The sequence below is a fragment of the Capra hircus genome, chromosome 22 (genome assembly GCF_001704415.2).
Source record: "Capra hircus breed San Clemente chromosome 22, ASM170441v1, whole genome shotgun sequence".
Classification (NCBI taxonomy): Eukaryota; Metazoa; Chordata; class Mammalia; order Artiodactyla; family Bovidae; genus Capra; species Capra hircus.
This window is the reverse complement of record NC_030829.1, coordinates 18,739,093-18,766,991: the sequence shown is the minus strand read 5'-3', so window position 1 is coordinate 18,766,991 and position 27,899 is coordinate 18,739,093. Positions and strand designations below refer to the sequence as shown.

General features: G+C 39.4%; 1 protein-coding gene across 2 annotated transcripts in view; it reads left to right on the top strand.

Moving 5' to 3' along the window:
- Window positions 1-27,899, top strand: part of GRM7 (glutamate metabotropic receptor 7) — a 931,612-nt gene that overhangs the window by 610,171 nt on the left and 293,542 nt on the right. For both annotated transcript variants that reach the window (XM_005695650.3, XM_005695649.3), the window contains exons 6-7: window positions 13,487-13,687; window positions 26,272-26,411. In XM_005695650.3, the coding sequence (XP_005695707.1) occupies window positions 13,487-13,687; window positions 26,272-26,411 (341 nt within the window). The remainder of the gene's footprint in view (window positions 1-13,486; window positions 13,688-26,271; window positions 26,412-27,899) is intronic.

Sequence of the window (27,899 nt, the reverse complement as noted above, 5' to 3'; positions counted from 1 at the left end):
CTTCAGATTGTTCTTACTGATAATTGTTCTGTAAACAGCTAATCATTTTAGTGTGCTTATGGGAAGGAGTTCAGGGTCTTCTTACTTAAGCATTTTGGCTACACCTCCTTCTTAAATAATACCATTTAATCAACATTCAGGCATTAACCCTGTGCTCTCTTGGACTGTTGTACTACTCTGGTAGAGAATCTGCATAGCCTGCGATGCTGAACTTCTAAGACACTTAGAACATGAAACTCTTATGTCTAATACAATTGGTCAGTGGCATATAAAGAAATCGAAGTTCATCATTACTCATTAGAAATGCTTTAAACCACAATGAGGTTCTAATTTATACAGATAACATGGAAAAGACTGATAGCATCAAATATCGGAGAAGATATGGAGAAGCCTGCATTGCTATTAAAATACAGTGGTGTAAGTTCTTTAGAACATGGTGACACCTTTAAATGTTAAACATTCATGAGCTTCTAATATAGCAACACTTATTCCTAAATATCTCTAAATATTTACTCAAGAACAGTCACAACATACAACCACAAAACTCTTGTGCTGAAATATTCATAGAAGCTTTATTCTTAATTGACCTCTTGGGGGGACAATGCTCTATTGGTGTCATTTGCTATACTGAGGGCAGAGGAACTGATTATCTTTCCAAAATATTTTTATATAGCAAATGGCCTTGGAAGATACAGATTGTGTATCATCAAGAAGCATAGGGATGGTTTGTTTACTAGTCAGTATATGAAGATAATATCTCCCTCTGGAAGAAAGGCCAGGTAGCTTTGCTTGAAGTCCTTTAGAAAAGATTCAGCCTCCCTAAGCTCAGAGACTGAAAGTGTTACTATAAGCTCATTGTTCATGCAGCATCTACCTGGACTGTGCTTTGTCACCACCTTGGACTTCAGGTGGTAAGGAGGGGACTTGAGAACACAGTATGTTCTTACTGTACCTAGCTCTGAACCAGGGGCCTCACGTCTTCAGCCAGTATCCACACAACTGTGGCAGGCTAAACTCTTACACATAGGGTAAACTCTCAGACCCTCCACTGGGCTTGACAAGCCCCAAGCTAGAGATAGCCCAGATGTCCATCCAGAGGAAAATGGATAATTAAACTCTAACATATCCATTCAGTATAATGGTACTTAGCAATAAAAAGAATGAGTTTTTGATACATGCCACAAACTGAATAAATATCAAAACTATTATTCTGAGTGAGAGTAAGCAGAGAGAAAAATGCGTATTGTAGAGTCTTTATATGAAATTCTAGTATAGGCAAAATTAACTTAGGTTAGTGGGTGAATGGTTGCTTTATAGTGGAGGGAGAAGGGTTAATTGTGAAGGGACACAGGGTAACTTTCTTGAGTGATGAAAACATTCTGTGTAGGGCTTCACATTTGTCCAAATTGATTAAACAGTTCATTTATGACCCAGTGTTTCATTATATTCAGAATGTATCACCATTAGGAATATCACAGTTTGAGTTGAGAGTCAGACAACTGCACTCAGCTCTTCGCTAGACACTTATCTGTGTAATTCTGGGGATACGTTATTTAAGTAAAGCTTCAGTTTCCTTACCTGTAAATGGCAATATAACAACAGCATCTTCATCGTTGTTTGATTATGAGAATTAAATGAGATAATGCATGTAGAGTGCCTAGAATAGTTTTTGGAGAATAGAAAATAATGAATGTTAGCTATTATTTTTCATTGCAGTACTCTCTATGAATACCAGACAACTTGAGCTTTGTAAAGTAGTCTGAAAAGAGTTATATAACTATGCTTTAGTCACAGATACAATGCCTGCAGAGGCAGAATCGCAGCCCAGATATGTATGATATCAGCCTCTATGTTCCTAACTCTTGGCATGGTTGGTCTGAAGATAGGAGAGATGAAAGTACCATCACATTGGTTTCAAAATATTGAGATTTTGAAGGACTTTTTTCTCATTAAATCATACTGGCTACATGCATTTTAAACTAAGCCTGGATTTCTAGATTTTACATCAAGAACCTCCTCTTCCCTGGCCTACAGAGGGGTGTCGTCCAACACCACTTAAGTTCCTTCCACCGTAGCATGGATGTGTAGCTAGTTGCTTCTCAGCCAGATCACCCACTGTGTTCTGGCTGTTGAACTTTCAGTTTCAGCTTTCTGGTTATTACTCGGTTAAGATTTCTTTCCCTTGCCAGTTCAGCTGTTCTATATTTGTTTTTTATTATAGATGACATGTGATATTCCTAGAAACTCAGAGCCTTTGTCTGAGAAACTGAGAACTGCCAAGTTGAGAATTGTATTGACTTTATTTCTGTTATGAATGTTGTTAGGGTTCGGTAGGAAGAAACCTATCTATTTCATTGCTGAATGATAACAATTAAATGGTCAATAGAATATATTATAAGGTATGTGTACATATGTATAAAACTTTAGTGTAAAATCAATCTTGCCTTGAAAAAAGAGCTAACTCAATATTTTTTTTTTCATGGTCACTTGAATAACTTAATTGAAGCCAGTGAGAACAGTGATAAGTAGAGTCTTTAGGCACTAAGAACCCTATTTAAGAGAAAGATCCCAAATATCAGGGTTCAGTGACCTACTGTTTTCTCTCCATCTTTGTCTGCAGTCATCTGCTCACCTAAATTAGGTATTCCTTCTCAGTCATTGGCTATCCGTGGTAAATGATTATAATCTTTGTTTTCTACCTTTTTACAAAAGTTACTTTCTTATTATTTCACTTTCCTTTCCACTATATTCACTCATCCTTTCCTCCTTTCTGGATGCCCACTATACCCCAGGCCCTTTTTTGGAGTTCTGGGTATATTACAATGATAAGAAACCAGACTTGCTTCTGGGGAGTTCCACATGCATATATATACATATTTCCTTTTTATTTATAGTCAGCAGCACTGGATACAGAACTCAAATGGAGCTAAGCCATGGCTCTTTCTTTTTATTTATACTTTCATTGGACTGATGATCCCACAAGTCCTTTCAAACACCCTAGTGGGATCAATTCCCTTATGCCCTTTCTTTGCATCTCTCAAGGCAAAGAGGCATTATGCCAGCGACATGAAATCATTCCATCCCCCAGCATGCTTACCTTGTTTCAGGAAATTAACTCTGGACCCTAGGAGTCAGATGACTCTGCTTGTATCTGTACTGTGTATACATGTGTGTGTGCTAAGTTGCTTCAGTCGTGTCTAACTCCTTGTGGCTCCATAGACTGTAGCCTGCCCAGCTCCTCTGTCCATGGGATTCTCCAGGCAAGAATACTGGAGTGGGTTGCCATGCCCTCTTCCAGGGGATCTTCCCGACTCAGGGGTTGCACCTGCGTCTCATATCCACCTGCGCTGGCAGGCAGGTTCTGTGTGCTCCTGCCTATAAACCTGGGGAGCAGAGTCATACTCTCAGCCCTGAGGTGAGAGCTGGAAGCTCTGCGTTCCAGCAGAAACATCGGACTGGAGCTGTGAACAGGGAGTGCATGAGAGGGTTTTGTTCATGTCTGTGTCCCTTGGCTCTCGTGGGTGTTTGGCACGTAATTCCAGGCAGCTGACTTCACTGCCTCTGTTTGCTCCCCGTTTCCCCTTTTCTTCAACCCAGTGGTCTTCTTTTCCCTCCTCCTCCTCTTCTTCCCTTCTCCTGATCCATCCTCTTTTCCTCCTTGTCTCCCTCTTTCTTACCCCCATCTCCTCCTCTTCTGTTTCTCCTCTTCCTACTCTCTCTGTTTTTCTCTCCTCCTCTTATTTTTTGTAAATATCATGTGATCTTTCAAATAAAGACAAAAAACAGAGGGGATACTGCAGTAAACCCCCATGTATTCATTACAGAACCTCAACAATAGTCAATATACAGCCAGTTTATATTCACATGTACCCCACATGTTTTTCTCTTACCTCTGGCCATTTCAAGGTAAATCCAGAGATTTTTGTTTTTTTTGACACTTCAGTATGTTTTCTAGGAGATACTCTTAATATAATACACAAGCATACACAATAGTTCCCCACAATCATCCCATTGGCTCTCCTTTTTCTCTTGAAGTCTTTTTAAAAATTTTAAAATGTTTTTTCCACTCTCTTTTTAACTTTTTCAATTTACTGTTGAAGAAAATAGATTATTTACTATTTTTGTAGAATTTCTTACATTTGGATTTTGCTTTCATTTCTGCAATGTTGACTTGCATGTTGATTTTCTGTACTTCCTGTAAATTAGTTAATACATCCAAAAGCTTGGTCAGGGTTCATGCTATTCTTTCTTTCTCTTTATCTTCCTCTCCTCTCCTTTTCTTTTTATTTCCTCTTTCTTTCTTTCATACTTTTTCTCCCTCCCTCCTTTCTCTCTTTCCTCCCTACTTCCCCCTCCCTTTTTCCCCTTTCTTTGTGTGGGAATCTGTGTACTGATTTGACAGAACATTTTCCAGTTGGTACAGTACATTTACTATTGCCTCATATCCAAAGACAGATATCTGCCTTTAATTTTGTGAGATGTTAAGATCAGAAATGAAAATATTTCTGTTTAGGGAGGAACAAATACTGGGGGCAAAGAAGCTAAATTGATGTTTAGTTTTTACTCTGAAAATTTGTTTTTTTGTATACTCTCATGCAGACTCACATATACAATGTCATTGTCTAAATTAAGGCAAATAACTTTTAATTTCTAAAACAAACAAAGAAAGAAAATGGTGGAAGAGAAGGAAGAGGACAAGAAGAAAGGGAAAGATTAGCAATAGTTCCAGTATCATCCCCCTGACCTGTTGTCTCTAAAGTTCTCATCAGCCTGCCACCTCAGGGTTTTAGTAGCTATTGGTGATGATAGTAGAGACCCAGTATTTCACCTGATGTTTAAACAAATTTCTAATAAATTGACTAGTATTCTAAAATTGCAACCTAAATATAATCCTTGGAATGGCACAAACAAAATTTCAGAGAAGTAGAATGTCATTAATGAAGGGGTTCCTGCTGAGGGGTCAGTTAGGAGACAAGGCATCTATATGGGTGTCTTTTTCTTACTATTGTAGTCATTGCCAGAAAGATTGCTTCACCAATAAACATACTGTTTGTGTAGAAGCAGCAGCCTACCCTGTATAGAGAGAAATTTAGCCTAAGAAATCAGAAATCTAGGTGAGAGAGGAAATCTAGGTGAGAAGCGGAAACTGAATCTGTGCACTTTAGGAAGCCCCATCTTCTATTCTGGTATATCAGGGTTTCTTGTGTGTTTCAGGAGCACTGTTCTTCCCTGTGCTCAATTGGCTGGCAGAACCTACAACAGACTTTTCTTGAAAGTCAAGTCCTTGGTTGAGTCTCTCAGAATACCTTCTACACATTGGGGGGGTGTGAAACTTGGGTCTGAACTATAGTTCCTTCCAATTTGGTGCCTTGTATGCATTGGATAAAACCTACCCCTGCTAAAACATGTTGACTCACTGCATATATCATTGCCTGCACCCATCTTGAAATAAAAAATGGAAGTGTAGAGAAAAACCCAGCTGTACCAATTAAGTGGTCTTCTGGGAAGCATTCTCCATGGAAAATGGTAAGAAATGAAGGTTTGCGGTCAGACATTCTATTATTCTTTTGCTAGAGTTGTTTTTGCATCTATAGCAGGGTACTCACTGAGCTCCCTGCAGAACATGATAATGTTAGTGGTTTGAGTCACAATTTAGTCCTCCAAGGTAGAGGATCCGTTATTTTATTGTGTCCTTTTGTTGCTGTTCCTCTGCCAGCTTTTTGGCAGTTTCTCTGGGCATTAACTTTTCCACTCAAGAAAAGGTCAGGAGAAACTATGATGGTGGTTGACAAACTGTCCATTTTCTCCTTTCAGGAAACTCACGTGAAACATTCATTGGAGTATGAGGATGTACAACTCAGGGCTAGCATGAACTTTGAGATTATCTGTGGCTCTAAACTCAAGTTGGAAATAGAAATAAACAAAGGGAAAGCTCCAGGCTCATTGCTTTTCCACGTGCAGCTATGGACAGAACCATTTAGTGAACGGTCTCTAAATGAAGTAACAGAGGAACAGGAAATGGTACCCACGAAAGCACTGGGAAGTTTCAGCATGAAACTGTGACAGGTGCTTAGCACAGAGCTGTTGACCAGGAAGAGCGCAGTAAGTGCAGGCTGCCTCTTGCACTATGACAAAAACCACCATTGTTCTTGGCACAAGTTGCTTGACTCATTCAGGTCTTAGCCTCAGCTTCAAACAGAGGCACAGTGGCGGTGAAGGCCTTTGGTCTCAATCCAGAACTTCTGACTTTTCTTCTACTGGTGTTTCTTGGCATGATTTGTTACCAGATTCTACGAATGGGGGCGGGAGGCGGTCACTGTTAAAACAAAAAAGCCACAAAAGAAATTTGCATAAAATAGAGTTTTATTTTACCACTGACATTCATCTTATAAAGAGAAATCTGTACCCATGAGAGAAAAAAAAAATATCTCTGAGGTAGTTATTTACATATTTTTAAATTATGGGAGGGAGTACAGTAGCATTTTCATAAGGCTTGCCTGGTCACTGTAGTATTTTGAGAACCTGCAACATTTTCTAGTGCTCCAGGATATCCACCCTGCTTTCCCTACATCCTCTGTACCCGGCATCTGGCAGTCCTGTCACCACTTGAATATGCCCCGACTCTCTCTGTGACATATCCTTTTCCTGTTTTTGTTAAAGCACTTATCATTTGCAAACTACCCAAGCATTAGTATTTTAGTTAATTATATACAGTATCACTCAGGACTTTAGCCTCAAGAAATGTTTAAGTTTGTGGCTTTATGGTCAATAAAATAAAATAAAATGAAATGAAACAAAACACAGTGCAGGGTTTAGAAGCACAGTCTGCAGGAGCATGTCTACTTCCAAGAGATCTTCCTGATGCAAATAACTGCCATTAATATGTGAAATCAAAATAAAAATTATAATTTATGAATCCCCTAGAAACATAGGATAAACACTCGGCCAGTTGTTCATATCTGCTTTTTGGTAGGGTTCTCAGTTCACACTGGCAAGTATCTTTGGTTTGTTTCCTGCTTAAGCCCAAACCCCTCTTTCTTTTAGTTTAATTTTGCAATGGGATTGTTTCTATTAATAATTTCAGATCCATAACTTCTTACCTTTTCTATTCTTTTTTTCTTAATAGTTTGCTCTTACAGATTACCTAAGGCATATATTCTGAGAAAATAGTATATTAAAATCGGCGAGATAAACAGGTCTTTCAAAGAGAGAAGATCTCGCTAGCAGAACCAACACTAGAAATTCTGGTTGTGAGAGAGTTTGTGTAGAGCAGCTGACAGTTTATTCAACAAAAGCTTACAGGAGTGTGCATTTAAAGATAAATACTGGACTGTTTGGGTAAAAATAAAAATATGTCAGAAAATCAGGAGACTTTAATAGGAAAGCTTCTTTGCATGCTGGGGAAATTTAAAAAAAAATTAATGCTTTAGAGTTCTCCTTTTTATCTAAACCTCAAACCCTTTCTTGGGAAATGTGATGAAAGGATGAACTTCATTCAAGAAAAGAATATAATGACATAGCAGTTCATCAGAAAGCCTGAAAGAATGAGGTGTTAACTGTGAACTGATTGAAAATGCGTTCTTTTTTTTCTATTTTAATCTACATTGTTAAAAATATTTCTTGAAGCTACCCTTCTTTGCACTTTTGTTGGGGAGAAAGCATACGTATGCTTGTCCCTTGAGATGTCGTAAAATGGTACATGACTAAGAAGTGCAGTGTTCAGAAAAGCCTGGCAAACACTGAGTATCAAGCTTTTTAGTTAAATAGATAAGCTATTGAATGTGTCACTTAGAAAAAAAATGTACGGTATTTCTTGGCTTGGCTAACTCACAGCTCAGTAGTATTTTCACATCATTACCCCATTTTTATTCTACTGTTATTTGTATGCTGGGTAGTTGGCTCAGGACCACAAAATGACTAGAGTAATTGCAGAATGTCTGTGTGCATAATGTGCGTGCCTATTTGTGTGTGTGTTGGGGGTGTGTGAAACATTTGATACAGTTGAGTTCCATCTCTCTTTGAGAGCAAATGAACTTTCTCAGGAATTCCCCTATATACTTAACATTTTTATTGACATATAGTTGATTTACAGTTTTGTGTTATTGTCAGGTATACAGCAGGCAATTCAGTTACATACACATAATTGTGCTCCACAGTAGGTCCCTGTTGTTTACCTATTTTATATACAGTAATGTGTGTCACTTAATCCCAAACTCCTCATTTACCCCCACCTGACTTTCCCCTTTGGTAACCATAAATTTGTTATCTGTGTCTATGGGTTGATTTTTGTTTTGTAAATAAGTTCATTTTTGTTATTTTATATGTGGAACCAATAAACTCTTCTTACATCTCATCATGTAGAATTGTAACCCTTGCCTGTTTCTAAATTAGTGCTTGCGGAGGAGGAAATTGAGTTGTCTTAGATAAATGAGGATTGAGTCAGTGAAGCTCAGGAAAGGTCCAGAAGCCGGTCCTCCTGCAGTGGCCGCCAGCACCAGAAGAGACCAGATCTCAGTTAGGGGAGGAGAGGTAGGGTGGTGGATGAATAACCAGAGACTCTGAACTTGGTGTGTGGTTGCATTTACCACAGTAGGGGAAATAAAGTTAGCCTTTTGTTGTTGTTAATGAACTTGATGTTGTTGCCGAAACTCAGCCCCTGATCACTTGTACTGAACAGAAATGCAGAGACAGAGTTTTGGACGAAGTAGAAAAGAGTAGCTTTTATTGCTTTGCCAGGCAGAGGGGGCCATAGCGGGCTAATGCCCTCAAGACCATGTGAGGGGATTGTGAGGCGTTTCATAGTGTTCAAGAAACAGGGCGTGGTCATCTGGAGGATCATCCTCCGACTGGTTGGCATCAAGGTGGAGTTTCAAGCATTCTCATTCTTCTGGTTTCAACTGTCTAGGGTCTATGTACTTGCAGTCAGCAGTTTTCACCTGGAGGGGCTCTGCTTCCCGTAAAAACAGCTTAGGACTATGTGTCACGCCTTTGTCAATATCTTTTGGGTAACTGGGAGTTCCGTGATTCTGTTATGTGGCAAATTTATAGTCTAGGTTCTTACCAGTTCTCCAGCCAACAGCAATTCTTTGTTTCTACATCTTCACATTTCCCAAACATTAACTCTTCAGTTAGCATTTTACTTAAGATAAGGACACAGGGGCTGTACACAGTTTCATTATGAGGCTACATTTTTCAAGTCCTAGTGGCCCCAAAGACAAATGTACACTTTTTTCTCACAGCCTTTAGTAAGCTAATATATCTCTCTGGTGACTGTTCAAAAGAGGGATAAAGCCTATAATGTTTCACACATAATAAAGTATTTCATCGTTTAAAATATTGCAATTATTTTTCAAGGCATTCCATCTGATATGAATGTCTTTATAAAAGTAGTTGAAAAACTGCTGTCTTGAATTACTAGTCTGAACCCGTTTCATGATGTATATTTTATAATGGTCATAACACCTTCAAGATTGCCTTTTTAAGTGCTATAAAAAATAAGAGAAATTTGTAAAGTAGCAGGTTATAAAAGTAATATTAGAAAATGAATTGCCTTATAACCGTAAGTATAGTAAAATGTTAATGTGAGAACCTAGTGAGGTTACTGTAAAATTCTTTCATCCTTGCTCTACATTTAAATTTTTTCATGACAGAAAGTTGGAAAATAGTAAACAACCACAACAAAACAAAGAATAAATTTTTTGAATGCTACCATAAACCAGTGGAAGTACTTAGGAAAGAAAGCCGTATTTATAATTGTAAAACTAAGTAAAACACCAAATGCTAACTTTCCACAAAACACTCAAAACTCATGTGAGAAAAATTTTGAAACACCATTAAAGGAAACAAAAATAGATGAGCAAATGGAAAGTCACAAATGGGCATTTTCAACTTTGTGGAGACTTTTGTTCTAGCTAAGTGCTAGAGCATATGTAAATACAATGTAAACCCAGTAAATGTAATACCATTTTTTTTTCTCTTCTCAAGATAGATAAGTAGTTAGTCAAACTCATTTGAGTACATAAACAAAAACTACCAGAACATTTGGGGAGGGGGAGGAATAATAATTACAGTGAGAGAGAGGTTAAATCTACCAGTTATTAAAATACATTATAAAGACTTTATAACTGGAACTGTAGTGCTGGCTCATGAATAAACAAATCAAACAGTGAAATAAATGTTAAAAATCCAGAAATATATCTAATTACACATGGAAACAGTATATAATAAAGGATGTACTTCATATCAGTGAGAAAAGTTGAACTCATGTATGTTACAATACATACATACATGAAAAAAGATAGAATTTTAATTCTTCACATTGCACACCAGAATATATTCCAGGTGGATGAAACATCTAAGTTTAAAAAATAAAATTGTATAAGTGCTAGAAGAAAGCATGGATAAAAAGCACTCTATACTCTGGGAGTGGGGCATTTTTTCTAACTATGATTGAAAATCCAGTGGCAGTAATAAGAAAATAAATTGATTTTTTTAAGAAAAAGTGTTTTTATCTAATATAATTTTATGCAGAAAATACCTAAAGTGAGTAAAAGAAAAATAACAAACTAGGAAAAATATTTGCAACTTAATCTGAAAGAAAGAATATACTTTATTAATAAAACTATTTTTTAAAACAGAAGAAAATGACTAACTTTTAATTAAAACATATAGCATAAAATAAATACAATAGCTTTGAACTATATGCAAATATATTCAACCTCCCCTGTAGGAAGAAAAATGCAAATAAAAATATACTGTTACAGCATTTCTCACCTATATAATGGAAATCCAAGTCTGAGGATATGCTCAGTTGTCAAGTTATTCGGAAATGAACTCTCACTCTTTGCTAGTGGGAGAGCAAATTAGTGCAACCCCATTAGAGGGGAATTTGCCAATATTTAGCAAAAAACTTGAGCACAGCAATTGCCTTTCTCAGACTAAATGAACAAAATATTCAGATAAGAACTGAGAAACACATTTTCCCAAGGCTGTTCATTGCACTACATTTTTAGACTGTTGGTTAGCATGATTATTATTCTAAGAATGTTACCTGTTTATTACAGAATTGAGGAAATAAATAGCTGTAATGGTGTTATTAAGAACCAGGATTTTCCTCATTAAAAAAAAAAAAAAAAAAAAAAGGCAGAGGTGTAAGAGTGTGAAGATAAGTAAAAACCCTGTGGTCCAGAATTTGAATTGAAGGTAGCAGTGTGGATTCATGACAGATTTTACCTTCTCCAAAACAGATTCCTGCTCTAAATACACTGCAAAGGTCTAGACCCAGTGAAGAGCAGTGAGCACAAGGTTGATTGGTACTTGAGTGGTATACATATGAAACACAGAAGTGTCTGCCATTTGAGATACTAATGTGTGCTCTGTAAAGGAGAAACACGAATTCACATAATTTGGGGAAATTCTGAACTTTCTCCTTGGAAATTACACTTTATGTTAAATACTCTGAAACAATCTCTCAGTAAAGAAATCAAGTAATGTTGAACACAGTGGCTGTGGGGAGCACTCTGTTTTGTAGGGGAATGGACTGCAATTATAGAATCCCTGTTGTTTCATTCCTACACAAATGTGGCATTGGAAATAGTCTGGGCAGTGCTGCTGTGAGAGTGAAACTCAGTCTGTGGTTAACTACTTGTGGTAGAGGTTCGGGAGATCTAAAGAGAGTTCCTGGTATTATCATGTCCTTAACAAATGACTTACCTGGAGAATCCCAGGGATGGGGGAGCCTGATGGGCTGCCATCTCTGGGGTCTCACAGAGTCAGACATGACTGAAGCGACTTGGCAGCAGCAGCAGCAGCAACAAATGACTAATTGAATACAAGTGTTGTTTAGAATCTATCAGATATAAATTCTGTGTTCAGTGCTGGGAATGTGATGGCTGTGAAAAGGAAAGGAAAGTCTGGTAGAGCATGAAAATGCAGTGATACTATTAATTTGATTATAAAGATTTGAAACATTTTATGAAGATATTTGTGATCAAGAAGCTAAGTATAAGCAACAATTGTACTGTGCCATGGAGTGAGAATTAAGTTATGATGAGCAAAAGCAAGGAGGGACATTTCTGGCAAAGCAAAGAGCTTGAGCAAAGATAACATTAAAGTTGATGTTTACAGGAAAAATAGCCATACTTGTCTGGAGCAAAATATATATGTGTACGTGCCTGCATGCTAAGTTGCTTCAGTCGTGTCAAACTCTGCAACCCTATGGACTGTGGCCCACCAGGCTCCTCTGTCCATGGGATTCTCCCGGCAAGGATACTGGGGTAGGTTGCCGCACCCTCCTTCAGGGAATCTTCCCAAAATTGTGTGTGTGTGTGTGTGTGTGTGTGTGTGTGTGTGTGTGTGTGAATTATAGGAAGAGGGTGAGGTAAGGATGAGGCCAATGAAGTCTGAGAAATGTTGCTTCTGGATTCTGGTAAGCCCCATACATGACCTTGGAAAGGTGGTTTCATTTCTGTGAGGCTCAGCTTTCCCATCTGTATAATGAGGACTAATGATATTTAAGTCACAAAGTGAGGATAAAATTTAAAAAAAAAATCATGTAGATAAAGCTTTCAGCACAGTGGAGGGCACTTAATCACTGCTGGTTCTTACTGTTACTAAGCAGAGAGGAACAAAGTGATGAATATCCTCCATTGTCAAGGGAGAGTATTTGGATTTCATTTTGCAGGCAGTGAAGAACCATTGAGAATTCTGAGCATGAGGGTGAAGTGATTAGCTCTGTGGTTTGGAAATATGAACATGGAAGAGTGAGGGAATGAAGAGGAATACCTGGCACTGTGTCCTGATTGGAGATGAGGAAGCATAAATGGGACATTTGTAGTGTGGCCAAAACTGTTCACTTTTTAAGAGATTTTGGCTATTCGTTAGATATATGTATGTAGGAGGGTGGACTGAGAGACAAGAAAGAATAAAAAAAAAAAAAAAAAGACATCAGGGTTTCCAGCCTGAGCGTCTGAGTTGCCACTAATACCAAAACCTGAGACAGACAACATAGGAGGAAGGGCAGGTATATAGAAGAAGGTAGTGATTTCAGCGGTAGTATTTAGTTAGTGTTCTCTTACCTTTTTTTGGTCCCTCCCCTTCTAGAATAAGTGAGCTTTGAAGATTTGAATGTGGTGGCCCAGCTTCTAATCCCATTAATCCCTTGACTCTCTGGGACCACTGTGTTTTGTAAAGAATGTTGGCTTATTACAAAGGTTGTGATTGTGATCATTAGAAGTGCTGCTTCTGAGATCTATCAAATATATCAGAAATGAACTCCAGTAATGAACAAATATCCAGTAATGAACTCCAAAGTCAAATACCCAAAGCCATCAAAGCAACCAAACACGGTAGCCAAATGTAGATATGTGGCCTGCAGGACTGCATTCCTCAAAGCATTGCTTTCTTTAAGCAGAGTTGAAAGTAAATGCAAACTGAAACATTCTCCTCCACACCAATGTTTGTATGTGTTTCTTGTTTCCATGTGCAGGACAGGAGAGAATTGGGAAAGACTCCAACTATGAGCAGGAGGGTAAAGTTCAGTTTGTGATTGACGCAGTGTATGCGATGGCTCACGCCCTTCACCACATGAACAAGGATCTCTGTGCTGACTACCGGGGTGTCTGTCCAGAGATGGAGCAGGCTGGGGGCAAGAAGTTGTTGAAGTATATCCGCAATGTGAATTTCAATGGTGAGTCTCCGTGTTTTTTTATCCCCCTCAGGCCGACATGGGGAGTTTAGAAAAACAACATCTAGAGAACGCCATGAAACTCTAGTGTCTAAAGTATTATATGTAAAACTGACAATTGCTCCTGATGACAGTGAAGCATTGATACCAAAGTACCTTATGAATCTAAGAAGTCACATTATGGCAAGTATGATTTTAATGCTCTTATATATTTACCAATATTCTAATATGCTGACATGTGGTAAACCAGATAACCAGAACATCCAATAGTATAACTCTGGGTGATACATAACTTGGTGGCATCTAAGTCTTTTGGCAAGATAGAAATTTGTCGTAATCATCCGGTATATTTTTAAACAAATATTTCAAAATTCTAATATCTTGATCATGTGATATATTTTGCGTGCACTCATTAAACATATTTAAACATCTCTGTTCCAGTCTCTTGGAATCCTAAGTGCTGATATTTTGCTTTCATCGGTTAAGTAGTCAGATTACAGTTTACTCTTGAGTGTATGAATTATATCATTTCAAATGATTGTATAAATGCTAAATGTATTATTTAGCAGTGAGTGAGCAAATGAATAAATAAATTTGGGAGGGCTATAGTTTACCTGGGGCTGTCCTGGTGGCTCAGAGGATAGAGAGTCAGACTGCAGTGTGGGAGACCCAGGTTCGATCCCTGAATCAGGAAGATCCCCTGGAGGAAGGAATGGTAACCCACTCCAGTATTCTTGCCTGGAGAATCCCCACGGACAGAGGAGCCTGTAAGGCTACAGTCCACGGGGTTGATAAGAGTCAGACATGACTGCGTGACTTCACTTTCACTTTCATGGTTTACCCTCTTTTTCTTAAAACAGAAGTTTTTTGTTTTTTGTTTTTGCCAAATTTTTCCTTGGTGAACATCAGTAGGAATGGGAGTGAATAAGATGAAAAGAAAGGGCCAGTTGCTCTAGGTACTCAAGTTAATTGAAATAATGATTATGATTTTCTGTAACACCAAAATCTCATATTAGAAACTTATTTCTCAAGGATAATACTTTGGTAGAAATTAATAAAGAAGGAAAGTGAAGTCGCTCAGTCGTGTCCGATTCTTTGTGATCCCATGGACTGTAGTCTACCAGGCTTCTCTATCCATGGGATTTTCCAGGCAAGCGTACTGGAATGGGTTGCCATTTCCTTCTCCAAGGGATCTTCCTGACCCAGGGACCGAACCCAGATCTCCTGCATTGCAGGCAGACGCTTTACCCTCTGAGCCACAAGGGAAGCCCAGAAATTAATAGGTTACCTAAAATAAATGAGTAGAGATGAGTGGGGAATATAATAGGAGATTTATTATGAGCATTGGCTGACACAGTTTTGGAGACTGACATGCCCCCACAACCTGCCACCTATAAGCTGAAGAACCAGAGCACCAGCGGAATGCTTTAGTCCAAGTGCACAGGCCTTGGGGTCAGAGGGTCAGTGGTGTACGTTCTGATCTGCTACTGAAAGCCAGAGAACTTGGAGACCAATGTCTGAAGGCAGGAGAGGATGGGCGTCTGCTCAAGCAGAGAGAGTGAATTTGCCCTTCTTCTGCCTTTGGTTCCTTTCATACTTTCTAGGGATTGGGTGGTGCCAGCCCACACCGGGGAGGGTCACCTGCTTCATTCTGTTCAGCAATTCACCAGTTCTTTATTCACTTTAACCATTCTTCCAGGAACAGCCTCATATAGACACAGAAATCAAGCTTTGCCAGTGTCAGGGCTTCTGCAGTCAAGCTGACACATAAAATTAACCATCTTGAATGTCAATTATATCTTGATTAAAAAAGTAATCTCTACATGGGATAATGCAAAATTTTATACAGTAATAAACCTAATATATTGCATATGAATAATGTAACCATACTGCGGGGAGTGAGAAAAAAAAAAGAATGCAAGTAATTTTTGAAGACAGTATTTCACTGTACACTGTCAGTCTGAAGATATGAAGAGTAGTACACAGATGGCGCACAGTAGCTAGAAGTTGGTATGTCTTTTTCCCACAATTCTGAGGCTTATTTATGTCCATAAGAGAAGTGAGAGATTTAATAAAAGATACTGCAGATAAAGAGCATCAGGTCTCTCATTGTCAGGGAGAGAAATGACTAGTAAGGATGGGAGCAAATTAAAGTAACACTGTGTTGACTACACCAACATGCAGTATGCGCACGCAGCTGGAGAGATACAGAAATGGGTAAGGTTGCGTCTGTATGCGTGCAAACCTCTACTGTCTAGTTCTGTCCACTGAGAGTGCCTAGGAGTGATGACATCCTGATAGAAATAACTGCACCTTCATTCACATCTTATTTATAAATACCATTCTCCAATGAAATAGAGCTAGGGATCTCTAGGGGAACTCTTAATTCAGGGGCCAGAGCAGGGCAAGTAGAAGATGAGCTTGAAACCGTGTTGTGCCACAAAGTAAGAAAGTGCTCAAAAATTGATGGGACCATGTTGAAGGGTCAAAGGAACCAGCTTGAAGAAGATCCCACCGGCTAATTCTAAACCAATAATGGATTTAACTGATATAATATAATAAATATCAATGAGTTCATGCTCACAGAAATAAATAATTAAACACATAATGCGGGAGAAGGGACAACATGATGGGATAATGCGAAAATGGAGATACGAAATTCGCCAAAGACCTCAGTAATAATTGCTTAAGGTAAGAATCACCAATGGATGCTAAAATTCTGGGGCTACAGTAAGATGAGAAAAGATATTTACCTAGCTTCAAAGTATCATTCATCATGGAACATGTTAATTACAAAGGGGAAAAGAGCAACTTTGAAATAGAAAAACCTGGAACACAGTACTTAACCAAGTCATCTAGGTTAATGTCACCAATAATGAGACTTAACAGTGTCACATGCTTCTAATTGTTAGAGATATGTAAATCAAAACTTCAGTGAGTACCACTTCACACTAGTCAGAATGATCATTATCAAAAAGTCTACAAGTAATAAATGCTGGAGAGTTTTCGGAGAAAACAGAATCCTCCTACACTGTTGGTGGGAATGTAGATTGGTGCAGTTACTATGGAGAACAGTATGAAAGTTCCTTAAAAAACTAAAAATTGTGCTATTATAATATATGATCCATCAATCCCACCCCTGGGCATGTATCCAGAATAAACCATAATTTGAAAAGATACATGCACACAAACGTTTACTGCAGCACTGTTTAGAGTAGCTAAGATAGGGAAGCAATGTAAATGCCCATCAGCAGGTGAATGGATAAAGAAGACATGGTGGATATATTGATATGTACAATGGAATATTACTCAGCTGTAAAAATGCAACCATTCCATTTGCAGCAACATGGATAGACCTAGGGATTATTATATAAAGAGAAGCAAATTAGACAGAGAAAGACAAATATCATATGATATCACTTGTATGTGGAATTAAAAAAAATGATACAAATGAGCTTATTTATAAAACAGAGACAGACTTTGAAAACAGACTTATGGTTTCTGAAGCGGAAAGGTGATGGAGGGGATAAATTAGGAATTTGGGAATAATATATACATATTACTATATATAAAATAGATAATGAACAATAACTTACTATAGCACAGGAAGCTAAGTATTTTGTAATTATCTATATGGGGAAAAAGCTATGTGTATAAATCTGAGTCTCTTTGCTGTATACCTGAAACTAACACAACATTGTAAATCAACTATACTTTAACAAAAATAAATTAATTTTTAAAAGATACCCTGAGAAGGTTACAGCATCACTTCTGAGGTCTTGTTGCCAAAAATATATAACCTCCATTTAATCATGAAGGAATATCAGACATCCAAATTGAGGGGTATTTTACAACATAACTGGCTCATACTCTTCAAAAGTGTCCAGGTCAAGAGAAAGACAAATGGAGGAATTGTTCCAGACTGAAAGGAATTTAGGATAAATTACTATTAAATGCTATGTGGAAACATTGATCTTAAACCAAAAAAAGATATGAATGGGACAGTTATTTTAAGAACATCTGTGGATTAGTTTTAAATAGCATGATAGCAATGTTAATTTCCTGGTTTAGATAATTATGGCTTAAAAAATCTTCTTGCTTCTTTTAAATAATAACCCATTTAAACCCACAATATTGGATTAATCATTCAGAAGTTACTTAGCATCAGGGTGAAGAAAAATCATATCCAGTTTGGGAACCAACAGTTTCCAAGCCGAGATGGAGACAAAATTGACTGAATACAACCAGAAAAATAGTTCAACTACAAATCACCTTCTTTTTGTAGTTTTCTTGCTCATCATACAGAATCTCCTAAAATATATAATTTTCCCAGAACCAGGTACATATAAATTTCATCATATATCCTAGGGTCATTTGCTGGGCTTTGCGTTCTGGTCCATAGATAAACATCACCATTCAGAGGCCAGTAACAAAAAAATAGGTCATTTTGAGAATATTTTTGGTGATTCTTGTCTGATTCTTCTTCCATAGAGGGCTTGTAGACTCATTTAGTTAAGATGGTCTTATTCGCTGATGAGCCAGAATTGCTGCGTTACTGACTGGAACTCAGGGTCTATGTCCCAAATAAATACTATGTGCCAGAAACTGTTCTAAGTACTTTTTTGTATACTGGATTCTTTAATATTAATAACCCCAGATGGCTTAGGTATGGTTATTTTCCTTCTTTTTTTTTTTCAACAGATAAACTAATTCACAGAGAAACTAAGAATCTTGGTGTTTAAAGCCACGTGGTTTTGTAGTGATGATGCTGTTATTGTTACCCCGGGTTCCCAACTCCATGGCCTGCTTTCTTGACTTTTATTAAGTGTTTGAGAAAAAGGGCTTGTTCCTGAGATTCCAGCTTGGAACACAGACTCTGTGGGAGACCACAGGCAGGGCCGATTTGTTCCCTTTCTCTGTTGTCATTGTAATCATACTCTGATGTCAACGTAATCTCCTTTCTCTGAGGAAATTCTTTCTGCCACATGAACCGGCAGGAGACTTCCAGGGCCATGTGACATTTGTTAATGGCAGGGGCTCAACTGTTGTATAAAGCAGAAAAAAAAAAAAAAAACCTGTTAGATTTAGTTAAGTGGCTTTCATATCACTTTAAGTGAGCAATTAGGGTGAAAAGAAATTTGACTTTTTTCACTCATTCAGTGTCCTGACTTTCAGACAAATAAATCAGATTCTAGGGAGGAGAAAATATTTGTCCAACACTTCACAGCTAGCAAATGACAGAGACAGACCTATAAGTTAAGATTCGTTTTTTTTGTGAAAAATGTCACCTCTCTTTTGCATATTTTAGAAAAATATTGATGTTTCTTGATCATAGTAAGCTTAATTGTGCTCTTCTGTTACTTCAGTACAGAATTTTTCATACCCCTGAGAGTTTTGTTGCAGTACAGTTTAACAACCCCAACCTTTACATTTACAGGAACACCAATTTAGGAAGTGATAATAGAATGCTCTAAAGGATTGCTACATCTTCACCAAGCACTTAACCTCCTCTTGTGTACCAACAGAAAAGATGGCTAATTTTGTCTTTATGACTTCTAGCCATCTTTCTTGCATCCCTCATGAATGCAATGACCTGAGCCTAAATTTTAGTTATCGCAACATTTGCTCATCCAACCAGATGTCAGTGTTTGTAAATTTACCAAATTCTCATGGATAATTGCTCTATTGCGAAGTATTTAATCTAAAGTATGTCTGTACCTAGAGTTAGTTATTACTTTCCAGAAAACAAACTGGGTTGTGGTAAATTTTGTAATGATGATGCATCTCTTGTTGTCTTCTTGAAATATGTAATTACCTTTCCTTCATCAAGGGTGAAATCTGTGTCCCCTCTCCTTGAATCTGAGTGAGCTTGTGTCTAACGCAGAAGTTGCAGTCTGTGAATTTTAAGCCATAAAATGTCATAGGGCCATTGCATGGTTCTTTTGTGACTTCTGTGTTACAAACACAGCTAGCAAGTTAGGAGGAAGCCAAGAAGCTAAGAAACAGGCTGAATATGAGTGTTCCTTTCATGGCTCCAGCTGAGGTTACAGCTGACACTCAGCATCAGCCCTTAACCATGTGACTTTCAAGGTTCTCCAGCTGATGTGAGTGAAACAGAGAGACCCTTTTTTCTTTTCTTTCTTTTCTATAAAATAATTTTATTTCTTTGTTTTTGGCTGTGCTGGATCTTTGCTGCCGGGCAGGCCATGCTCTAGTTGCAGTGAGCCGGGACTGCTCTCCACTGTGGTGCACGGGCTTCTCTCTGTGGCACCTTTGGTTGCAGCTCCTGGGCTCTAGAGCACAGGCTCAGTAGCTGTGGTGCACAGGCTTAGTTGCTCCAGAGCAAGTGTGATCCTCTGGGATCAGGGGTCGAAACTGTCTCGCCTGTGCTGGCAGATGATCTCTTTACCACTGAGCCACAGGGGAAGCCCCCAGAGACGCCCTTTTTGTGCCTAGCCCTGCCCAAATTGCAAAATACACGTAGGTCTTTTCTTAGCACTCCCTGTTAGGATGGTTTTTTGAGCAGTAAAGGGTAACAAACAGAAATCAGTGCTATGTTTCTGAAACCTGTATTCAGTTCAGTCGCTCAGTCGTGTCCGACTCTTCTAGACCCCATGAATTGCAGCACGCCAGGCCTCCCTGTCCATCACCAACTCCCGGAGTTCACTCAGACTCATGTCCATCGAGTTCGTGATGCCATCCAGCCATCTCATCCTCTGCCGTTCTCTTCTCCTCCTGCCCTCAATCTCTCCCAGCATCAGAGTCTTTTCAAATGAGTCAGTTCTTCACATGAGGTGGCCAAAGTACTGGAGTTTCAGCTTTAGCATCATTCCTTCCAAAGAAACCCCAGGGCTGATCTCCTTCAGAATGGACTGGTTGGATCTCCTTGCAGTCCAAGGGACTCTCAAGAGTCTTCTCCAACACCACAGTTCAAAAGCATCAATTCTTCAGTGCTCAGCTTTCTTCATAGTCCAACTCTCACATCCATACATGACCACAGGAAAAACCATAGCCTTGACTAGACGGACCTTTGTTGGCAAGGTAATGTCTCTGCTTTTGAATATGCTGTCTAGGTTGGTCATAACTTTCCTTCCAAGGAGTAAGCTTCTTTTACTTTCATGGCTGCAGTCACCATCTGCAGTGATTTTGGAGCCCAAAAAAATAAAGTCTGACACTGTTTCCACTGTTTCCCCATCTATTTCCCATGAAGTGATGGGACCAGATGCCATGATCTTCGTTTTCTGAATGTTGAGCTTTAAGCCACCTTTTTCACTCTCCTCTTTCACTTTCATCAGGAGACTTTTTAGTTCCTCTTCACTTTCTGCCATAAGGGTGGTGTCATCTGCATATCTGAGGTTATTGATATTTCTCCCGGCAATCTTGATTCCAGCTTCTTCCAGTCCAGCGTTTCTCATGATGTACTCTGCATAGAAGTTAAATAAGCAGGGTGACAATATACAGCCTTAGCATACTCCTTTTCCTATTTGGAACCAGTCTATTGTTCCATGTCCAGTTCTAACTGTTGCTTCCTGATCTGCATACAGGTTTCTCAGGAGGCAGGTCAGGTGGTCTGGTATTCCCATCTCTTTCAAAATTTTCCACAGTTTATTGTGATCCACACAGTCAAAGGCTTTGGCATAGTTCATAAACCAGAAGTTGGTGTTTTTCTGCAACTCTCTTGCTTTTTCCATGATCCAGCGGATGTTGGCAATTTGATCTCTGGTTCCTCTGCCTTTTCTAAGACCAGCTAGAACATCTGGAAGTTCACGGTTCACATACTGCTGAAGCCTGGCTTGGAGACTTTTGAGCATTACTTTACTAGCATGTGAGATGAGTGCAATTGTGCAGTAGTTTGAGCATCCTTTGGCATTGCCTTTCTTTGGGATTGGAATGAAAACTGACCTTTTCCATTCCTGTGGCCACTGCTGAGTTTCCCAAATTTGCTGACGTATTGAGTGCAGCACTTTCACAGCATCATCTTTCAGGATTTGAAAAAGATCAACTGGAATTCCATCACCTCCACTAGCTTTGTTTGTAGTGATGCTTGAAACCTGTGTGTGGGTTGGCTAAAAGAGAAGAGAGCCTATCAGGTCATTGCTTTGATGCCAAAAGTCTGTTTTGTCATTGGAGCAGCCTACATCCCAAATCATTCTCCATCCAGGAAAAAAAAAAAAAGTTTCACTCGGACACTCTCATCTGGGAAGATTTTCTCCTTGCGTGTATTCTGTCCCCTCTTCTCTCCTTTCAGCATCCCATCTGATCAAGTGGCCCTGCTTCCTTTACCTTAGGATGCTTCTTTTCTGGCCTTGATACCTTGTAGACACTCCTGCAGGGGTTCACGTGTCCTTTGATAATTTATTAATCAAATAAATTTCCTCTGCAATTATTTGATCCTTTTTTTTTTTATACAGATTTCATTGAACACAGATCCCCTTTTTTCTCTTTCAAGAAGTCAGGGGTGATGTTAAAAAAGAGTTTTGTGTGTGAGAGGGCAGGGTGAGGGGGGACTGTAATAAAAAAAAAAAGCCAGTTGCGTTGTAGAATCCATCAAAAAGGTCAGAGCTACACCATACATTACACATCACTTAGGCAACATATTCAGCTCTTCTGCCTTATATATTTTTTAAGAATGATCTTTAATGAGCATGGAAAGGGCACTACAAGAATCATTTCTCCTCAAAAGGATTGTAAGGAGGGAGAGAGATGAGGCAGTCTGTACCTTTCTCATGAATATTTACTGGGTAGGCTGAGATCCTTTGGGCCCCCGGGCCTCTGATATTCTTCCTCTGTCCTCTCACAGACTCTGAAAAGCTCCCATCCTATTATTTAATGAGTAGAAGCTTCAGAATTATAGCAAAGCACAACATGAATCCTAGTATCCAATGTGAAAGAAAAGAGCTGTATCTGAATGGTAATGTCTTTCTGAAAAATAATAAGAAAGACTTCTATTGATTCCTACACAGAGAGAGATTGGGGGTATCTCTGTGGACTGTGGGGATAGTGTCTAGGTGAAGCAGAGAAGAAACACGTTGAAATGGAGCCCTTGGCCACACACAGATTCAGCCACGGATTCAAGTTATTGGGACCAAATCAGTGTTACTCATAGATGAATGCCCATTCCCATAATGGATTCTAGCCTTCTGTTTGGAAGATTTTTTTTTAATGTTTACACCAATGGAGAAATTTACATTACATACCAGTTAGAAGAGACAACTTTGATGCCTTGGGAAAAGTGATTAGTCTGGGAGGACTTCCCTGGTGGTCCAGTGGCTAAGACTGCATGCTCCCAGTACAGGGGGCCCAGGTTCAATCCCTGGTCAGGGAACTAGATCCCACGGGCTGCAACTAAAAGATTCCACATACCACAGCAAAGATAGAAGATCTCCCGTGCCACAGCTAAGACCCAGAGCAGCCAAATATATACACACACATACACACACACACATATACATATATATATATATACACACACACACACATATATATACACACACAAAAGATTATTAGTCACATTTGTATGCATTTCAGCAAAGTAAATGATAATAAAAGTGAAAGCTATTTTTAAAAAATGACCATCTATTGAGCATTTAGGGCATAAGATTAAGCACCTTCTGTACATTATTACATTTAATTCTCTCTCACCTCTTGAGGGCTTCCCTGGTGGTTCAGAGGTTAAAGTGTCTGCCTCCAATGTGGGAGACCCAGGTTCAGTCCCTGGGTTGGGAAGATCCCCTGGAGAAGGAAATGGCAACCCACTCCAAATATTCTTGCCTGGAGAATCCCATGGACTCAGGGGCCTGGTAGGCAAAAGTGTTATTACTTACAATAAGAAGTAGAGGGAGTCTGAATAACTTGATTCAAGTCACACATATAGGAGGTGTTAGACCTGGGGTTTACAGCCTGTCTAGTGGAGTCCAAGGCCAGTTGTTGTGTAGTCTTCTAGTTTAATGAGCTGAGTGGACCTGGGGCAAGTGACTTGCCCTCTCTGAACCTAAAGTAGCCTTCCTCACCTGTAAAGTTAGGAAGTTTATTGTTCTGTGTCCTCCAGGTCTATATTGGTTTCCTATTGCTACCAGTAAAAACCTACCATATATTTGATTGTAGTTGTCCAGTCTCTAAATCATGTTCCACTCTTTGTGACCCCATGTTCTGCAGCACGCCATGCTTCCCTGTCCTTCACCATCTCCCAGAGTGTGCTCAAACTCAAGACATATATTTGGTATTAACAGCTTAAATGGCACATGTCTATTGCTTTACAGTTCTGTAGTTTGGAAGTCTGATACAGGTCTCACTGAACTTCAGTTATGGTGAAGACAGGGCTGGATCCTTTTAGAGGCTCTGAGTATCTGCTCCTTTGGTTTTTCTAGCTTCTAAAGTCCACCTGCTCTCCTGGACTCAGGAGTCCTTCCTTGCATCCTCCCAACCTCTTGTCTCATCCTCATACCTCCTTTCTCTTTTGACTCCTGCTGCTTTACTTATAAGGGCCACTGTGATTAGACTGGGCCCACCCAAATTATCTAGGTTAATCCCTCCCACCTCCTGATCCTTCATGTAATCACACCTGCAAGATCTCATTGCCAGGTATGGTGACATTACAGGTTCTAGGGGTTAGAACTTGGACCTGCCTAGGGGACCATTATATGTCCTGTCACAAGCTCTGTTTTGTTTTGTTTTTTTTTTAGTAGGCAGAAGTGTCATTAAAGTCTGTGCCTAACCCTTGTCGGATAGTGTAGGGTTCCTTCTAGTTGCCTCTGTACCCTGTCTACAAGCTGGAGCATCTCCTCTAGTAGGAGTAACTGTCAGTCCCAGATTGCAGTTCTGTATACCTCTTGTCACCGAGTGTATTGTCCTATTTTCTGGACCCCTTTGTAAACTTCATTGTTGTGTTGATTGATCATTTGTGTGGGATCACTCTCAGCATCATGCTTGCTTCCTGAAGTGTGTGTGTGCACATGCGTGTGCTCATTCATGTCCAACTCTTTGCAATCCCATAGTCTTCTAGGCTCCTCTGTCCATGGGATTCTCCAGGCAAGAATACTGCAGTGGGTTGCCATTTCCTAAGCCAGGGGATCTTCCTGACTCAGAGATTGCACCCAAGTCTCTTACATCTCCTTCATTGGCAGGTGGATTCTTTACCATTGCACCACCTGGGAAGCCCTTCCTGAAGAAGGCATCCTTTCTTACAGTATCAAGCATTCTCTCTCCTTTTCAGTTAGCATGCCTTAGTTCTTTCATCCATGTCATTAATTCAAATACCATGTTGGCCCAAGTTCTATAGAAGCTAATGACTACTGCTGCTGCTGCTAAAGTCGCTTCAGTCGTGTCCGACTCTGTGCGACCCCATAGACGGCAGCCCACCAGGCTCCCCTGTTCCTGGGATTCTCCAGGCAAGAACACTGGAGTGGGTTGCCATTTCCTTCTCCTAGCCAGATGCAAAGCTCTGCTACCATCAACATCTTAAATTTTTTAATGAGAATTATCAAAAGTACTTCATCTCTTTACCTAAGATTTACTTTGCCCCTCCCCCTAAAAATAGCAAAATGTTCTCAGTGACTCTGTTTCAGCCTATAATTGATCTGTGAACTTCCTTGTAAACAGCAGGAAATAGAGCACTGTTTTCTGTTAGAAATATGGATCATGTATTAACTTACAGGCAGAGCAGACAGTAGTCACATACCCTGAAGCCAGTGATATTTTTCCTATTTCTCAGAGATCATGAGAGAAATAATGCTCAGTTATAAACTTCTCGTGATTCTTCTGTAACTGTTGGTAAGGTAACTAAAATTCACATCTTTTATACTTTGTATATGGTTTGCCTTTTGTTCCATATGGTTAATATTAAGGAACTTTTCACTCATATCCAACTTTCAAGTTATATATTTTTTCAAAACAATGCATTAGTCTTTTGAAATTGGCTTCACTATCTAATTGTTCCAAAAATTGTTTTCAGTCTCAAGATAGACATTTTAAATAAGACCCAAATAGAAAATTGAGAAGGACTCCATTGTTTGTTAAGCATTCACCAGGCAAACTGCTAAGCATTTCAGCCTGCTTATCGTTTAAAGCCAATTAGAAATAATCAGCCAAAAATACTTTAAAATGCAATCAGTATTCAACTATGCATTTAAGTGAATTTTTGAGCTTGTTTTTCACTTCTCTTATTTCATTTTAAAAATATATTTATTATGTCTTGATTCTTTATTGAGCACAATTTAGTGTTTGGTAAAAACTAAAATAATAATAGTAACAACAATAAAGCTTAAGATTTTCTCTGAAAAATAATACATTTAATTTTTATTCCTTACAAGAGAAGACAAAGTAGAATAAAATACTTTAAGATATTAAAGAATTGAGCTGTTCAAAGGGGGAAACAAATTGTCTTCCCACCGTCTCTACTGAGCATTCACAGAGCATAGTGATGACTTGTCCAGGAGTTTCAGGGAGCATGTTGGGGGAACCTATTAAACAACAGGGCTACCTCTAGGCTACCTTGCTCATCACCAGGTCTTCAGACTGTTCTCCAGGGCACAAGAGATCGACGGAATCTTGTTTAACTATAAAATCTGTCATTGTCTTGTCTTCCCCAGGTAGCGCGGGCACCCCAGTCATGTTTAACAAGAATGGGGATGCCCCTGGGCGTTACGACATCTTCCAGTATCAGACTACGAACACCTCCAACCCCGGCTACCGACTGATCGGACAGTGGACAGATGAACTGCAGCTCAACGTGAGTTTTGCTGGTCCCTCTTCCTTTGCTTGTGAAATGAGTGAGCAGGTCTTTAATATGCTCCATGAGGCAGATATGGTTATGAGTATCTGCAAGTGCACATGCAGCTTGTTAAGAGCGTCAGTAGGGACTGATAACCATAGTAATACAACAGTGAGAGCATTGATGATGATGGCGGTGATGGGCATGTGTGTGGAGTTCGTGCCTGACTGTGAACTGGGCAAATCTGTGAGTCATCTCATTTAAACTGAGGCTCGAGTTGCTTAACCAACAAGGTACCAGCTAATACTTCAATACTTTCATGAGATCTTTCTCATGCTCAAATTGTTTTTCCTCCTTCCTCCCTCCCTTCCTTTATTTGCTCGTAGGTTTTTTTTTTTTTCTTTTAATTCATTTTACTGACTCACTTTGACTTACACTGAGGTTCTCTGGGTAATATCAGTGTTGGTTAATTTCCATAACCTCTCTTTCATTCTGTAAAGCATGACCTTGAGTGAGTAACCAGTTCTTTGTGCAAGGTTATGTCAGAGTCCACCAGGCACAGCCCATCAAGAACTCACTTGTAGTCAAACACAGTAAGGTTTATTTACCTCACTACATGGAAAACAGACCCCTGCCAGCACTTCTCTCCTTCAGGGTGGAGGAATTCAGGTGAGATTCGTTGAGTTGGGAATTCTAAGGAGGTTTTGGGAAGCAGGGACCAGTTTTGGGTTGGGCCATTCTTAGGAAGTACAGACCAATATAATGATTGGGTGTCGTGGTGATTTTGAACTAGGAGATGGGAGGATAAGAGCTGGGCAAGAGTGGTCACTAACAAAGAAACAGTCAGACCTCATGTGAATTGGAAAAGGGAGATGTCTAGATATTTTTGTAGTTGCAGAGTGTCCTGTGTATCTAGTTTCACACATGATGGCTGAGTGGCCTTGCTTTGTCTTGTTTTCCTATAGTCATGGGGTGGCCTTGTCCGGTTAGCATTTTTATTCTTCCGAAGTTTGAAATATGCCTGCCTAGGTATTAACTGACAACTCTTCAGCCCCTTTTTTATTTATTTGTGTTTTAATTTCTTACTATTTGGGGTTCAACACTCAATACTGTGCTTCGAGTAATACTTACAATGCCCTATTTGAAATTAATGTTTAGTCTAAATGAATATGCTTGTCTTCCTGAGGAGTAACGAACACTCGGGCCAAGATCCTTCCACCCTAGCTGGGCCCAGTACAGCTCCTCTTTCTCCCCTCCTGGGATAGGATGTGAACTGTTCAGGCCCAAGCCTGGTGGCTGGGGTCCTGGAGCCTGAGGGCTGTGGCAGGGATGCTGTAGGGCCTCTTTTTCTGAGATGTGTCGACTGGGGGGTTGTACTTCAAGAAGCTCTACAGCAGATCCCTCGATGTGGCCTTGAGCTCACCTATAATGTTCACCTGGGATGCTGTGGACAAGCACATTGGATTGGGCAGGTAGGGCTCCTTAGTTCCAGAGATATACTTTGAA